This window comes from Schistocerca piceifrons, chromosome 5, assembly GCF_021461385.2.
Source record: "Schistocerca piceifrons isolate TAMUIC-IGC-003096 chromosome 5, iqSchPice1.1, whole genome shotgun sequence".
NCBI lineage: Eukaryota > Metazoa > Arthropoda > Insecta > Orthoptera > Acrididae > Schistocerca > Schistocerca piceifrons.
This window is the reverse complement of record NC_060142.1, coordinates 706,778,413-706,796,635: the sequence shown is the minus strand read 5'-3', so window position 1 is coordinate 706,796,635 and position 18,223 is coordinate 706,778,413. Positions and strand designations below refer to the sequence as shown.

Here is an 18,223-nt window from a genome sequence, read left to right as displayed (position 1 = left end):
ATGCTATAACAAATGCTCTAAGTGTCCACCAGCAGTAGCACTAACAACAACCACACGATAGCTAAATTCTGCTTTGCAGAATTTATGGCTGCTGGTATCCTGATATTAACTTTCTCTATGCCACGAGGTAAAAGGGAGATAAGTACACTTTTCTTTACACATCCCCACAGAAAAAAAAAATCACACGGGGTCATGCCTGGCGATCTTGGAAGCCAAGAATGCAGGACAGTCTCTCGGGGTCCTGTGCGCCCTATTCAGCGTTGATTCAGAGTGTCACCGTGAAATTGAAGTACGCTGTTGTGCCAGTGCGGTGGAGCTCATAAAGTCGTGTGATGCATTGCCAGTTCTCTACTTGCGCGCGAGTAGACTTTCGTGGACTTCGCTCAAACGTATGCCTAATTCTTTCCACCATGTCATCAAGAGTGTGACACCGATCCGGACTCTGACCATTGCGCAAGCACCCTGTCTCTTCAAATTGGCGATACCAACGACGAATATTTTTGGGTACTGATCAATACCAAAATGCCGACGAAAAGAATGCTGCAGCAAAATCACTTGCCCACACTTCGCGAACTGCAGCGCACAAAGCGCCTTCTGATGAGCGGACGCTGTCTTCCTTCTGACTGACTGCGAACTGTGATGATGCATTGACTGACATCTAACGGCGATTTTCCGAAACCCTAAGCCACGCCCATTATAACAACATTCTTTTTGAAACTTTCTGTATAGTTGGTATTGAACAAATAATTTGCTTTTACACAAATACACACTCTTACCTTAGAAAGTGTTCCTTAAAACTTTTATTTTCACCCGGTCTACATTTAGGTGTATGAGCCATAAGACATTTTTGCGTTGCTAGAAAAGATGGTGGTTTTGTTGTTAGTGTCTATAGTAGCTAATTGTAAAAAAACATGACTGTGTGAAATGATTGTTTGCAAAGCCGCCATACTGTTATAAGTGTGTAAAGTTCATTTCCAGCAAAAACGATCTGTGCAGTGAAATACAGGCTGGGGCAAATAAAAGTGGACCGGACGAGGGGATACGTTTGGACGTTACTGTATTCATAAACCACACCCTGCACCGCGCACGCCACCGGTACGAAAGCCACGTGTTCCACACCAGTTCAGAACAAAGTGGGGACTGTATCAGTTTGAGTGGAGCAGTGCAAAAGGGACGATGGTATTCACACTGGAGCAGCAAGTATTCGTTGTGGAAAGTTCGTGGCAACAAAGCCGTGGAAATGGTGTGGTCAGTTGTTTGCTGAGATGTTTAAGGGTGTCAAAGTGCCATGCAATGCTTAGTCTGAAAATGGCGTCAGACAGGATCCGTTTCGAACAAGACGAAAAACATTCCGAAACGTGCCCGCACACCAGAAAATGTGGCAGCAGTTCACCAGAAAATGCTTCAGAATCCTCCCAGATCAAGAAACCAGCATATCCCGTCGCTCATGTGGACAAATACTCCGCATGGACCTGCACATGCATCCCTACCGAGTGTCTGCTACTCATGCATTAAAACCAGTAGATGCTCCTCAGCGCGTACAGTTTTGTGGGTGGCTGTCCACTGAGATAACAATGAATACTTGCACATGGATCTGTTCTTTGTGTCTAATGAAGCTTGCTTTCATCTGAGTGGTTATGTCAACTCACAGAATCACAGGTTCTGGGGAGCCGAGAGTCCGCATAACTTCGAAGAAACACCACTGCGTAATCAGAAGGTTGAGGTTTGGTGTGCAGTGTCTGCACGCTGCGTTACGGTCCCATCTTCTTTCATGAGACGCAGACTTCTGCGCGTTACGTTGACGACATTTGGAAGTCACTTGCGGCAGCATTGGCGGAGGAGCAAAAGACCTACACTTACTTCCAACAGGATGGAGCAACTGGTGATGAAGCCGCCCAAACCTTGGACCATTTTTTCACAATCTTCATGTATGACAGAGTTGTCAGGTAAAAGTTTTACGTAATAATGTATACAGTTTTGGTCGTAGCCCTAAGTGGTCACCCAAATCATCTTGTCTGTCAATGTGCGATCTCTTTGTGTGGGAGCCCTCAAGTCTAAGGTTTATCGCAACAATCCTCATAACTTCAAGAACTGCAGCAGGAGATTTCGGATGAAGCTGCAGCAATTCCAGCAGTTCAGCTCCGATCCGCCTTCAGCAGCTTTCTGACCAGGGCCCAAAAGTGCCAAGAGATGAATGGTGGTCACTTTAAACAACTGCTGTAGTCAGATTAGTACCGTATTTCCTTTCCTCTGCTGTCTTTCTTTGTAATCTGGAATTCTGTTCTCCGGTCAACTTTTATTTGCTTCACCCTAAACGTACAAGCTAACGTCAGACCGCTCAGTGCTATAGTAACAACACCGCAAGTGTACAATGTGAACGAACATTTGGACCGCCAAAACCTGTGTGTTGTCAAATTCAACAGACAACATGGAACCACTTTGGTGACCAATACAACGGTAGATACCACTGGAAGTTGTCTTCTACCACACTTCTCCCCGTCCCTCCGTCTCCCCACATCATAGCGAAGAAAATTGTAGCTACAATAATTCTTTGTCAATTTAGATTAATTAAGCCTTTTATCATTAAATAACATGTCTGCAATGCACGCCTGAAGAAGAGCAAAGCCTGCTCGAACGCTTAGCGTTATATTCATAAATAAATGAATATAAGTGTGACTGGTAGCAGTATAATACAAATAATTATAGTAATGTTGTCATGTTAGAAAATCTAATATGAAGCGAATATTGGTTAATACTTACAGAAAAGGGAAGAAAAGTCAGCCGCCACCGGGCTGACGGCTATGTGTACTTTTTGTTAAGAATTAACCTGTATTTTTTGCACAGCTGTGGTCTCACGAAGACAAGTTTCGGCGAAATCAGAAATAAAATATTTTCTAGAACGTAGGCTATAGAAAAAGAATGTTAAGGTAATTAATAAAATACTGCACTATGTACACAAATTTAAGTCAGCTGAAATGTTTTGAATTTGTTCACCACCTGTTCTAGAATTCAAAAGCAACGTGTTCAGTGAATACTACGCAAATTTAAATATATCAGAAAAACTTCCAGAGAAGGATATTCGATACAGATTTCTAAACTAAAGTAAAAGTCTTGTGGACACGGGCGGCTCTTACCTGGTTAGCGAGGCTTCCGGAACTGTCGCTTAAGCTGCCGCCCTCTGAACGGTTGTACTGGTTCTTGTCCTTCTGCTTGTGTTTGTGGCGATTCTGAAAAACACGTACAAACGATTACTTTAGAACTATACACTTTCCACTTTGAAAGGGAAAAGGTATGGATAAAATTGAGATGCAAATGGAGTGAATTATTTCATCACACAATGTTTGTGGAAACCGAGTCATTATTACAATAGGTCTCGCGAAGCACAGAGCGGAAGTAGGGGAGGGGTAAAGAGGGTTGACGAGGCTGAAAAACGTTTCTCCAGAAGACTCTCTCACTTAATATTCCGTTATGAGCAAGAAAACGACTGTTCCGTCAGGAAGTTGGGAAGTGTATAACAGGCAAAGTGATGCAATTACGCTGTTGATGTCGAGTTTCTACTTCGTGTTATCATTAAATCTCTGATTCCAGCTGCGTAACGCCAGTGTTTCTATTAACGTCTAAGTAAATTTGACTGTGGACTGACTGACATCTCTGAATTAGGAACGTAAACCGAAAACGAAGGTAAGATGCATCTGCAGAACTGTAAGCACCTTTTCAGAAATTAGGAAGTCGAAGGAACAGGTTAAAGCATTTTTATGTATAGTTTCATGTCTTTTGGACAGCGGCATCTCTAAAGACGGAGCAATAGTTTAGTTTATTTTTAAATGGATGGCACAATCATGCCATTCATTGGCGTTCCAAAGAAGATGGCTTACGACATGTAAAGTAAAGTAAAATTGAACCGGGCGTCAACATAACGGTTGTTTTACTCTGAGTGGGCGCCCACAGTTAAACATGGAATCTCAGCCACGATGTAACATGGTAGTTTCCACGTACACAAAGAATTTGTATAGTTTAAAGTGTCACACACTAGAGTAGATCCTAGGAACAACAGAAGATAGAATTCTACAATATGTAAATTATTTAATAGATGTCAAAAACAAGTCATCTGCAAGGGTATGTTATATAACCCAAATCTTCAGGTAAATTTGGTTGTGGAGTGATTCAGACGCATAAAATAGAAGAGTAAACGGAAGGCGAAGTCAAGTTACAGTTCAAGAAGAACTGGGACTCTCAAGCATTCATCCAAAATGTAGGAAGTGGCAGGAACAAATCTAAGATCTTCATCGCCATTCTGAATACAAAAGCTGGTATTTGTACACTCGAACGAAACAAGTGATACTTGCAGTAATTGTTAACTAGTGAACGTAGAAAATCAATACACAAACGATATGTGGCAGTATGCGCTGTCAACTTAACTACTCGGCTAAAAGGACATACACTGATCAGCCAGGGCGTTATGACCACCTACCTAATACCAGTATGTCAACCTTTGTCACGGATAACAGAGGCGACGCGTCGTACCATGGAAACAGTGAGGCCTTGGTAGGTCTCTGGAGGGAGTTGTCACGACGCCTGCTCACACCAGCCACTTAATTCCCTTAAATTATGGGGAGGGGGGCCATGAGCTCTGACGCCACATTTAATCACATCCCAGATGTTTTCGACTGGCCAGTTGGGGGGTCAGCACATCATTTGGAACTCGCCACTTTGTTCCTTGAACCACTCCAGCACAGTCTTGGCCTCGTGACATGGTACATTAGCTTGCTGATAAATGCCACTGCCGTCGGGAAACATGACCGTCATGGAGGGGTGCATGTGATCTGGAACCCGTCTACGATACTCGTTGGCCATCATGGTGCCTTGCACGAGCTCCACTGGATCCATTGACACCTACATAAATGTTCCCCGGAGCGTAATGGAGCCGCCGCGAATTTGTCTCAGTGCTGCAGAAGAGGTGTCAAGAAGCATTTGGCCTGGAAGACGACAGATTCGCGTCATCCCATCAGCATGCTGAAGAAGGTGTTGGTATTCAGCAGACCATCCAACGCTCTGCACTGTGCCAAAGTCCAATGCCGATGGTCATCTGCTCGTTTCTGTTGTAGTTGACAATGTCGTGGTATTAACATTGGCACATGCATGGGTGGTCGGCAGCGGAGGCCAGATGTTAGGAGTGTTCGGTCCACTCTGTGTTCAGAAACACTTGTATTCTGCCCAGTGTTGAAGTCTGAAGTTAGTTCCGTCACTACTCCTGTTTTACCAGTCTGCCCAGGCCACGAAGTCCGATATCTGTAATGAGGGGTGGCCGACCAACTCCACGACGCCTGGACATGGATTCACCTCGGTTTCGCCACGTCTTGATGACACTCGCCACAGCGCTCCTCGAACACTCGGCAGGTCGTGCACTCTCCGAACTGCTCGTGCCGAGCCTCCAGCCCATCACAATCTGCCCTAGGTCAAACTCCTATAGATCGATCACCTTCCCCATTCTACGTACACGCGGACAGCACGCTCACTCACACCACATCCACCGCGCGTGTGTCTGATTGGCAGTCATTCCTCGCCAGATGACGCTGCTATCGCCTGGACGGCTTTATATCGATACTAGGTCGGTGGTCACAGTGTTCTGGCCGATCAGTGTATTAACAAATAACGAACACCGTGTTAGTAACATTCTGCTTTCATTTCTTGACATTAATATGTGAATAACGATGTATGTTCTTCTGCATCTCACTTAACGTATTTACGAGGGTCACTCCAAAAGAAATGCACACTATTTTGTTTTTTAAATCCATCTTTTATTTTACATGTCTGAAAGTTTTACAGTGTGTAGATACATCCTTTAGGAACAATATTTTTCATTTCTCAACATAATTTCCATCCCTCTCAACTGCCTTGCGCCATCTTGGAACCAGCGCCTGTATACCCGCACGGTAAAATTCTGGACCAACCTGTTGGAGCCACTGTTTGGCAGCGTGCACAAGGGAGACATTATCTTCAAACTTTGTTCCACGAAGAGAGTCTTTCAGTTTTACAAAGAGATGATACTCACATGGTGCCAGATCAGGACTGTGACGCGGGTGTTTCAGTGTTGTCCATCCGAGTTTTGTGATCGCTTCCATGGTTTTTTGACTGACACTTCGTCGTGCATTGTCGTGCAACAGCAAAACATCCTGCTTTTGCCGATGTGGTCGAACACGACTCAGTCGCGCTTGAAGTTTCTTCAGTGTCGTCACATATGCTTCAGAATTTATAGTGGTTCCGCTTGGCATGCTGTCCACAAGCAAGAGTCCTTCGGAATCGAAAAACACCGTAGCCATAACTTTTCCAGCAGAAGTTGTGGTTTCGAATTTTTTTTTCTTGGGTGAATTTGCATGATTCCACTCCCTTGATTACCTCTTCGCCTCTGGTGAAAAATGATGGAGCCATGTTTCATCATCTGTCACAATTCTTCCAAGAAATTCATCTCCACCATTCTCTTACTGTTCCAAACGTTCGTTGCACACCGTTTTTCTTGTTTCTTTGTGAGCCACTGTCAACATCCTGGAAACCCACCTGCCACAAACATTTTTTAACGCCAACACTTTCAGTATTCTGCAAACACTTCCTTCCCCTATCCCAACGTAGCGTGACAATTCGTTCACTGTGATGCGTCTGTCAGCAGTCACCAATTCGTTAACTCTCTGCACATTGTCTGGAGTGTGTGCAGTACGCGGCCTGCCGCTGCGAGGACAATCCTCAATATTGCCGTGCCCGCTTTCATCACGTAACCTGCTTGCCCACCGACTACCTGCACTGCGATCGGCAGCAGAATCTTCATACACCTTTTTCAACCTCTTGTGGATGTTTCCTACTGTCTCGTTTTCACTGCACAGGAATTCTATGACAGCACGTTGCTTCTGACGAGCATCAAGTGTAGCAGCCATCTTGGAAACATGCTGTGACGTCGCCACTCACGGGAATAGGTTGAACAAAGTTTGAAAACAAGCAGGAAGGATGTATCTACGCACTGTAAAACTTTCAAACATGCAGAATGAAAACTGTGTTTTAAAAAAATAGTGTGCATTTTTTTGGAGTGACCCTCGTATTTCTTTCAAAAATTTGTTTCTTTAAATTTAATTTCCAAATCCGCGGAGCTTCTCTTACTTGGCGCATAGTTCTGCGGCGTCTCCTATGACTTCATCGTCAATTGGACTTTTAACCCTAATCCCCCTTAACATTTCTGCATAATCCAGTTTGGATGTTCACATTATTATATTCCACCTATACGAGAGACTGCGGGCTGCAGTAGAGCAAAGCCCTTTTCAGCCAGTTGTTTACTCATTTCTGGATTCGAGGGGGTGTTTTTTAAAGCTGGGAAAACGAAGTTCAACACCGAAATACTGATGGTAATGCACGAGTCTTTCTTTGCAAGCGTTAAAGTGTTCGTGCTCTTTCCCAAGCTAAGAGTCACTCTTGTTTAGTTTTATGTCTCACGTAACCAAGATTAAGCTCTTCATTCGTCCTCTTAATCTATGAACTCCTTTAGATCTATTTTTCGCAAGCTTTTCCATTGTTATAGTTGTCTTCAAACTATATTTATAATTTGACAATCTGATTCACCAGTGTTTTCAAATACGAATTTTTTTCCCCAGGACATCACTGCGACGCAAAGATGCACTGTGGTCAAAGTTTGTGATCGGAGAACAGGCCTTTTCATTCTACCCGGGAGTTGGGTAAGTATGAAAAGATTGGATAAAATAGCGTTCATTTCCTTAGTCAAGCGAAATGTTGGCAAAGATGACCACAGCTTAGCTGGAAGTGAGCCTTAGCAACATTTAATTATCGCTTAGTTTCACAGAAAATCGGAAATGTTGAACTGAATTAGTCTAAACTTGGAGATCAAACAAAATGAATATCCTCTATGCTGAAATTGGCTCAGATACAAAGGCAAATGTTATTTATTTCCTTGTCCTATTTTCTTTTTCTGTGTTTACAGCCCAACATTTGTATATCTAGAAGAGTTCATCCCCCTCCGCGGCACCACTGCCCTCCTTTATCGACTCTACACGAGACGGAGTGGAGTTCCTATACGCTAACCCCTTTGAGTAACTCTGACTTAGGATTTTAGTCGTTTCTGCTAATTACCTGTCAAGCAGAGGTAATATTCGATCAATAGTGAAAAGGTGGTTCGACTCGGTCCTCATCTTTTCTCTCTATGTATGTGTGCTATCATCACACGAAGACTCTCATAACGCTCGGTATTCGGGTCTAAATATTATTTCTGGATTATGTCAGCTTCAGTAGCGCTTGCACACTTTTCGGTTTTATTCTTTATTCCATTTCTACGTCTGTGATAGGAATAGGAGGGGACCACTGTTGATGGGCACAACAAACCAGAGACAAATGCATCCGAAAAATTCAATACTAAATATCTAGTTGCAATTGGGAACTCTACAGTACAAAAATATTTGCAGCGGCCGTGCTGCTAACGTTGTAGTGCTACCGCTAGAGAGCAGATGCTACAAGACGAGAATCGACATTGCACAGGACCAAAGTAGGCAAAGCTGAATGATGAGACGCACATACTGCGTGCATTAATATTCAGCAAGTATCCATGTCTTATCCAACAAAAACTGCATTAATCAGATATATAAAGGGTACTCATGAAGCGATTGTGTAATATTACGGCGTTATTACTAAAAACACAAGAATAACTGTTTTCCAATACGTTGTCATAGGATTTTGATTGATTGAAGCCATAAATTAAAATAGTCTGTCCATTTAACACTCGGCTTTATGAGAACGTTGGTTTTTTTTGTGAAAACTATGGCGGCACGGGCATATAGTCAGACAGCTACTTATTAAAGTACAAGAGTTGCACATCTAATTATAGTCCAAAATGAAGCATTTATGACATTTCTCATCGATTACAAAGAGTCTAGTGATGGGTCTTGATATGAATATACAGAAACTCATCTGAATAAAAAACAGATTTATGTTCAGTTATATTGGGAAGTGGCTTAATGTGTCGTTAAGTTCCATTAATCTACAACAAATAAAAATGTGTCAGTTGGGTACATATATCGCTTACCATCCTATTTTAAAAATAGCGTAGAAGTAAATCGGTGCCTTTACGCTCTTTGTCCACATACGGCTAAAATTATGTGTTAAATATTTGGCAGCATATGTAGGAAGCTATTCCAAATTCACTGACTACAGTAAACCAATCATAGTAAAGACAGATGCCAAACTCAGATTCAGTGGAAAAATCTTCAAAAAATGCAATCCACCCACAAAGGATGTAGCTTACAAAACTCTCTTTCGACTGGTACTTGAGTCTGCAACCCATACAACGTAGTACTGATAGAGGAAATAGAGAAGATACAAACAAGCAGAGCTTTATTTCACGAATACATTTAACAAGCGCGGAAGTGTCCCGGAGATGCTCACTGAACTGCAGTGGCAGACACTACAAGAGAGACGCGCGTCATGGTGTTGCTTACCGTGAAGTCTCCGTGAGAATTCATTTCTACGAAAGGCAACCAACATGTAGCATCCCGCTATGTGTTCTCGCGAAGAGACATAGTGAAATCAGAGAAATTTGAGCTCACTCGTAGACTTACCAACAATTGCTTTCCCCGCGTACCGTCTATCTCGTTGGCTATTGTCACTACGGTAGGGCAGTCCATCAACGAGAAACTTGAAATGTGCTTGTATGTCGGCACAAAAGTTAGATCTTCAGATAGGGGAGTATGGAACAAAGAAGAGCAGGAGTTTTCTGGAAGAGGTGGTAGAGCTTTCTCACAAGTACGGCTTTCACTACCAGTGTGTCACGAATATGAACTGCCGATGTTCAACAAGTTGCAGGATCACGTTCGCAAGCCTGAGCTTTAATCACGATTGCTTCAAGAAAGATTTGCATCGCATCCGACATGCACCGTACCTATTGTAAGCATGAGGCGAAGAGGAGAACATCAATCATATTTTCTTCGGATACATCACGTCATTCCACAGGTGTGGTAAAACTGATGTATCCGCTGCCAACTTCAATAACGCAGTTATTATCAGGGAAGAACTAAAAACATTTACAAACTCTTATGCGTGTTTTTAGTCAACTAGGAAATCCGCCTTTTATATTGACACGTTTACAAGGTTGGTAAAAAAATTGTAAGCTATTTTTTTTTGTTCGCTTTGTATTACTAGATATCAATATAACTCATCGGCTGCCAATAAAAAATTAAAAAGCAAGGGAGGTCTCCTGAAAGACTAGTCAGAATCGGTCTTGGGCGTGGATTTACCTTGTTGGCAGGATAAAACTGGTGCAGAAAAAAATTTCGTCAGTTTACGAGGCAGCACTCTGACCAATAGCGGGGATCTTCTACGCGTTGCTGCGAATTCATAGCTCTTTCCATTCCACCGTAACGTTGACATAACTTGGGAAGGAAATGGACCGTTTTCTTACTAATTTCCTCTCTTCGTGCAATGTATCCTCCTCTCTCTCTCTCACTCTCTCTCTCTCTCTCTCTCTCTCTCTCTCTCTCTCTCTGTGTGTGTGTGTGTGTGTGTGTGTGTGTGTGTGTGTGTGTGTGTGTGTGTGTGTGTGTTTTGAGAGAGAGAGAGAGAGAGAGAGAGAGAGAGAGAAAATGAAGGGGAGAGAAAAAGTGAAAGATGGTACAATTCCGGAAAAAATTGTTGAATAAAGACAGGTACGCGGAAGACAGAATAGAATCATAGGTTAACAAAACGTACGAATAGGAGTGGGAGGGAAAAGAGAAATAAATGAGGGAACAGGACATGACGTAAGGAAGACGTAATGATATCACAATAATGCAGATTCGAAACGAAATACTCATACCCAGTGCCCATTTCGGGTATTTAGTGCGCTACACGTGTAATAAATTAGCGCTACATAGTGAAAAGACGGGTCCTCTCAACGAATTAAAATGGGATATTAACACACTACTTGTTGTCGTTAGTCCGCCCACCTGAAAACGAAGGAAGACTATGTGCTGCAAAGTTAGGGACTAATTACCGATAATCGTTGAGTCAAAATGCGGACAAAAGTGGACGGACATCACTGTGGCAATACTTGCGGGAAATCTGTACCGGTCACGGGTTGGAGAGCAGCTGTAGCGAAAGGCGCGTGGATCTCGTGGTCCGCACATCTGCCGATGAGGTATTTCCGACTAACTAATACATTCCACAGTAAAAAAAAAAAAAAAAAAAAAAAACTGTGAGCAGCTTCCAGCTGTAGTCTTTAAATTAGCAAAGATAGTGGGGCGAATTTGCATACAATGTTTTCATTTGCTACGGAAGTGCAACGAAATTCCCAAAATGCTTCGAGGACAGGGCAGCGCAATAAAAACGAGAGAAAAAGCGCGAATGGATCGCATGAACAAAATATCCACCGTCGCGCTACTGTTACTTGTATTAACCTGTAAGTTATGAACGAGTGCTAGAGACCATATAGAAAAGTTATATGACTAGGCTTCTGCCAAATGAAAAGATTTACTAATATGCTCTAACACTTCCCTATCGACGTACCTAATACAACGTCTCTCGCGACGTTAGCCTGATGCGTTTCTTAAGTTGGGTTTTGTACTATTCAATACTAAGTGGCAAGAGCGTTATAAAAAAATAAATCTGATTATTTCTTTTTAATATTTTCTTTGAACCAAGTTTGGTTATTGTTCCTTGCTTTAATATGTTCTGGGAGCCGAGTTTAATCCAGACTTCTAGTAAACTTTTGCAGTCCAAAGCCGTCCGCTGGTATACGTACGTGGATGCGTAATAACGGCGAAATATTATTTTACTCTTCTACAAAATTATTGTTCAAATTGAAGTTACTGTCTCTGTATCTCAGGGGGTGGAGGTTCTGCATTACAGCTCAGAAAATTTGAACTGAGGGCGTAATAACAGTGTATTGTTGAAGTTCCATCTACGATACTAGAGATGCTGTTAACATTGGCCGTAATTATTTCTGACGTTCTGCAATACTTGTTTATTTGAATGGAGGACGTTCTCCAGTGCTTTTTAAATAAACACAAACAACTCGCTTAACGCATATAGTCATATTAATGCAATTATTACAGACCCTTACATCCCATCAGCGTATAATGCAATCGTATTCTTTTCAGTCTGGAGAAGAAGTTGCTCTCCTAACGAAGAACATGAGCGATATTACATAGTCTCTGTTTTAAAGATTACCCAGTTTTCTAGCATTTCTTTATCGGCGAATCAATATACATTTACGTATTCATTAGAGAATGTTTTTATTCATTTCATATCTTCGCACACCACAAAATCGCATATTGTTTCTATTTGAGTTATGTCCTGCACTAGATCCTATCACGGCTTGAGGTACCAGCCACACCAGGTTAGCCCAACGGAATATTTTTTCTCCCTGTTAATGCAGTAAGTCACTCCACAATCTTGCCTCAGAGGTTAACCCATGTCATCTCATCATAATCGAAACACAAAGTCTCAATTATCTAATATCCTAGCTGTGTCTGTTCAAAAATCAAACACACTCCCCAGCTCTTTCTGTGCTGCTGCTGTTGTCTCAGGAACAAGCAAGCCTGTACCCTGAGCAAAATTCAGTGCCCTGTTGTTTCTGAGAGGAACCTGAAGCACGTCCTTTTGTCACACTCGTCACAGTTTCCCCGAAAATTAACGTATATGACCAGTTTTTGCTCTGTCAAACAGCAAAGCAAATGCTTCCATCTTCTCCCAGTTAGTCATCTTTCTCTTTTCACTTCTCAGTCGCGTGACTTTCTTTCCGATTACCTTCATTAAGTGTATTTTATCTTGCTTCTCTTACTCTCCTTCCTCCATTGGTTCTATGATGCCCATTTCTGCTAGCGCACATAGGTTAAATTTGCCTTCCTGAAATTTGTGTTCATTGTTGCACTTTTCATCAACGAGTGTAGTAAATTGTGTTTTTTACTGTACTAGTATTCTTTAACACGGTAAGCATGGTCCTTCTGTCTCCTCGTTTAGTTTGCATTTTGCTGAGAAATAATTACCCAACAGAGACATGCTTCAACAAAGATGATTAACTCACAAGAGAGAAATTTGTTAATTACTTCATCATCGAAGTGTAAATGGGATAGCCGTCTCGCAAGCAGTGTACAATATCGTGATTGAATGTTTTGCCCAATTTTTTTTCTAGTCAGGGTCCCAACATTTCAAGAAAAGATCCGAATGTTGTAGGATTAGGGCCGTTAGGAGATGGGGCGTGTGGTGTTGTGTTGTAAGACGTAGAAGGCGTGTGTACATGCATAATCCAACTGCTTGTTCACAGTACAGCAAATGGCACTGCCCATGGTATGGGTTGGACTTGGCGGGACTTACGCGTTTTCAGGCTGAGTCTGATTACAGCGAACACAGTATAACAGTCAAATAGTGTTTACATTTCATGTGCAATGCGTATTCCTAGTTTGACCAAGCCGTAATTCTAGAATTTATTCAGGGTGGACGTGAACAAGCTTCAGTGTAGCGCACCATAGCATCGCATGCGTGGAAACGATATTGTGAGACCACGAGCCTAATGGTAAGGCGACCGCTCGCTATAAACGGGAAACCCGGGTTCGAGTACCGGTCCGAACAGATTTTCACTGTCGTTGTTCCATTATACAGCTGATGGCGGTCCACATTTGCAAATGCGAATAAATTACAAGTAATCACGTGAATGATCGTCAGTGTTGGAACGACACGTCACCTAAGGAATATATACATAACATCGCAGACGAGACCAACTAAAACTGCTAGCCAATTACGTGGTAATTCGAGTAAACACGTTCCGCTTATCAGCACTAACTGCACCCGTTCTTCTGCATAATGCCCATTTACTGTCCTTGTCATCGATATGACGTGCACCAATACCAATGGGATAGCGTCATCGTGTGGAGAGAAGAGTATGAGATGTCCAACATCTTAATTCAGAACTAGAGAACAGTCTTAAACAGCTCTCCCCCAGACCGCTTAAAATCTCGCAGTTCACTGTGGCGTAATGGAAGGAACGATAAGAAGTTCGACGTTAAGGAAGAGTGGCGCAAGAGGTGGAATGCTGCAACAATAGCACATGAAGATATCCAAGACCCAACTGCCAGCCTACCAGGATTTCACCTGCAGAGAAGTGAGTGGACGAGGCAGAGCAGAGTAAGAGCTGGCCACGCCAGGTGCAGCGCTATGATGCACAAGTGGGGACTCCGAGATTCTCCACCCTGTGATTGTGGGGCCCATGAACAAACTGTTCAACACATTGTTAGAGGTTGTCCTCAGAGGAAGTATCCTGGACCATATAGTGACTCTCTTAATGCTACTCCCTCTGCTATTAGATGACTTCAATCATTAGATACTGAACTATGATTAAATGTATCTGCAATTATATCAGTCAAAGTAGTCAATAATATTAAGTTAGTAATTTTCACAATTTAAAAATGTGTATAAAATTTGTGCCAAAAAGTAAAACTAAAGTATATGTAAATACTTAACTAGATATACATGTAAAATTAAACTTTATGTACTTGTCAATATTTGCTGTTGTTGCCATACGATAAATAAATAAAAATTGAGAACGAAATGACTGGCGAGATGCCATATTTGCTGATCTCACGTAGGCTAGATACACTACGACAAAGGATGTGACGACGTGAAGGACTTCATGAAAACTACCCACATGTTCAATATGTGCGCATATTTGGAGGTGGTAGTGTCTTGTTTTGGGCCGTGGCTATGCGTAGCCGTAGAACACTTTAAAACCATATCGAGGGACGTTAACTGCCGAACGGTACACAAGTGATATTCTTCTTTACAGGTATATGGTGGAGCTGGATTCGTTTTCATCTATGACGCTGCTAGCCTTAGCATTAGTGTGGAACTTCTTGGCTAACCATATTGGTTAGATGGTTCATTCATTCACCGGACGTGACCCATCTGGTATATGCACAAGGGAGGTTGAAAATGGCTATTGTAGATCGGCCAAACTTCCACGGGCTCTCTATATCTACATCTACATCTACATTGATACTCCGCAAGCCACCCAACGGTGTGTGGCGGAGGGCACTTTACGTGCCACTGTCATTACCTCCCTTTCCTGTTCCAGTCGCATATGGTTCGCGGGAAGAACGACTGTCTGAAAGCCTCCGTGCGCGCTCTAATCTCTCTAATTTTACATTCGTGATCTCCTCGGGAGGTATAAGTAGGGGGAAGCAATATATTCGATACCTCATCCAGAAACGCACCCTCTCGAAACCTGGCGAGCAAGCTACACCGCGATGCAGAGCGCCTCTCTTGCAGAGTCTGCCAATTGAGTTTGTTAAACATCTCCGTAACGCTATCACGGTTACCAAATAACCCTGTGACGAAACGCGCCGCTCTTCTTTGGATCTTCTCTATCTCCTCCGTCAGACCGATCTGGTACGGATCCCACACTGATGAGCAATACTCAAGTATAGGTCGAACGAGTGTTTTGTAAGCCACCTCCTTTGTTGATGGACTACATTTTCTAAGCACTCTCCCAATGAATCTCAACCTGGTACCCGCCTTACCAACAATTAATTTTATATGATCATTCCACTTCAATTCGTTCCGCACGCATACTCCCAGATATTTTACAGAAGTAACTGCTACCAGTGTTTGTTCCGCTATCATATAATCATACAATAAAGGATCCTTCTTTCTATGTATTCGCAATACATTACATTTGTCTATGTTAAGGATCAGTTGCCACTCCCTGCACCAAGTGCCTATCCGCTGCAGATCTTCCTGCATTTCGCTACAATTTTCTAATGCTGCAACTTCTCTGTATACTACAGCATCATCCGCGAAAAGCCGCATGGAACTTCCGACACTATCTACTAGGTCATTTATATATATTGTGAAAAGCAATGGTCCCATAACACTCCCCTGTGGCACGCCAGAGGTTACTTTAACGTCTGTAGACGTCTCTCCATTGATAACAACATGCTGTGTTCTGTTTGCTAAAAACTCTTCAATCCAGCCACACAGCTGGTCTGATATTCCGTAGGCTCTTACTTTGTTTATCAGGCGACAGTGCGGAACTGTATCGAACGCCTTCCGGAAGTCAAGAAAAATAGCATCTACCTGGGAGCCTGTATCTAATATTTTCTGGGTCTCATGAACAAATAAAGCGAGTTGGGTCTCACACGATCGCTGTTTCCGGAATCCATGTTGATTCCTACATAGTAGATTCTGGGTTTCCAGAAATGACATGATACGCGAGCAAAAAACATGTTCTAAAATTCTACAAGAGATCGACGTCAGAGATATAGGTCTATAGTTTTGCGCATCTGCTCGACGACCCTTCTTGAAGACTGGGACTATCTGTGCTCTTTTCCAATCATTTGGAACCCTCCGTTCCTCTAGAGACTTGCGGTACACGGCTGTTAGAAGGGGGGCAAGTTCTTTCGCGTACTCTGTGTAGAATCGAATTGGTATCCCGTCAGGTCCAGTGGACTTTCCTCTATTGAGTGATTCCAGTTGCTTTTCTATTCCTTGGACACTTATTTCGATGTCAGCCATTTTTTCGTTTGTGCGAGGATTTAGAGAAGGAACTGCAGTGCGGTCTTCCTCTGTGAAACAGCTTTGGAAAAAGGTGTTTAGTATTTCAGCTTTACGCGTGTCATCCTCTGTTTCAATGCCATCATCATCCCGTAGTGTCTGGATATGCTGTTTCGAGCCACTTACTGATTTAACGTAAGACCAGAACTTCCCAGGATTTTCTGTCAAGTCGGTACATAGAATTTTACTTTCGAATTCAATGAACGCTTCACGCATAGCCCTCCTTGCGCTAACTTTGACATCGTTTAGCTTCTGTTTGTCTGAGAGGTTTTGGCTGCGTTTAAACTTGGAGTGGAGCTCTCTTTGCTTTCGCAGTAGTTTCCTAACTTTGTTGTTGTACCACGGTGGGTTTTTCCCGTCCCTCACAGTTTTACTCGGCACGTACCTGTCTAAAACGCATTTTACGATTGCCTTGAACTTTTTCCATAAACACTCAACATTGTCAGTGTCGGAACAGAAATTTTCGTTTTGATCTGTTAGGTAATCTGAAATCTGCCTTCTATTACTCTTGCTAAACAGATAAACCTTCCTCCCTTTTTTTTATATTCCTATTAACTTCCATACTCAAGGATGCTGCAACGGCCTTATGATCACTGATTCCCTGTTCTGCACATAAAGAGTCGAAAAGTTCGGGTCTGTTTGTTATCAGTAGGTCCAAGATGTTATCTCCACGAGTCGGTTCTCTGTTTAATTGCTCGAGGTAATTTTCGGATAGTGCACTCAGTATAATGTCACTCGATGCTCTGTCCCTACCACCCGTCCTAAACATCAGAGTGTCCCAGTCTATATCTGGTAAATTGAAATCTCCACCTAAGACTATAACATGCTGAGAAAATTTATGTGAAATGTATTCCAAATTTTCTCTCAGTTGTTCTGCCACTAATGCTGCTGAGTCGGGAGGTCGGTAAAAGGAGCCAATTATTAACCTAGTTCGGTTGTTTAGTGTAACCTCCACCCATAATAATTCACAGGAACTATCCACTTCTACTTCACTACAGGATAAACAACTACTAACAGCGACGAACACTCCACCACCGGTTGCATGCAATCTATCCTTTCTAAACACCGTCTGTACCTTTGTAAAAATTTCGGCAGAATTTATCTCTGGCTTAAGCCAGCTTTCTGTACCTATAACGATTTCAGCTTCGGTGCTTTCTATCAGCGCTTGAAGTTCCGGTACTTTACCAACGCAGCTTCGACAGTTGACAATTACAATACCGATTGCTGCTTGGTCCCCGCATGTCCTGACTTTGCCCCGCACCCGTTGAGGCTGTTGCCCTTTCTGTACTTGCCCAAGGCCATCTAACCTAAAAAACGCCCAGCCCACGCCACACAACCCCTGCTACCCGTGTAGCCGCTTGTTGCGTGTAGTGGACTCCTGACCTATCCAGCGGAACCCGAAACCCCACCACCCTATGGCGTAAGTCGAGGAATCTGCAGCCCACACGGTCGCAGAACCGTCTCAGCCTCTGATTCAGACCCTCCACTCGGCTCTGTACCAACGGTCCGCAGTCAGTCCTGTCGACGATGCTGCAGATGGTGAGCTCTGCTTTCATCCCGCTAGCGAGACTGGCAGTCTTCACCAAATCAGATAGCCGCCGGAAGCCAGAGAGGATTTCCTCCGATCCATAGCGACACACATCATTGGTGCCGACAT

General features: G+C 43.0%; 1 protein-coding gene across 1 annotated transcript in view; it reads right to left on the bottom strand.

Moving 5' to 3' along the window:
- LOC124799211 overlaps positions 1–18,223 on the bottom strand; it is a 774,857-nt gene that overhangs the window by 469,374 nt on the left and 287,260 nt on the right. Inside the window, exon 2 of the mRNA XM_047262747.1 lies at positions 3,135–3,227. Coding sequence (XP_047118703.1) covers positions 3,135–3,227 — 93 coding nt within the window. The remainder of the gene's footprint in view (positions 1–3,134; positions 3,228–18,223) is intronic.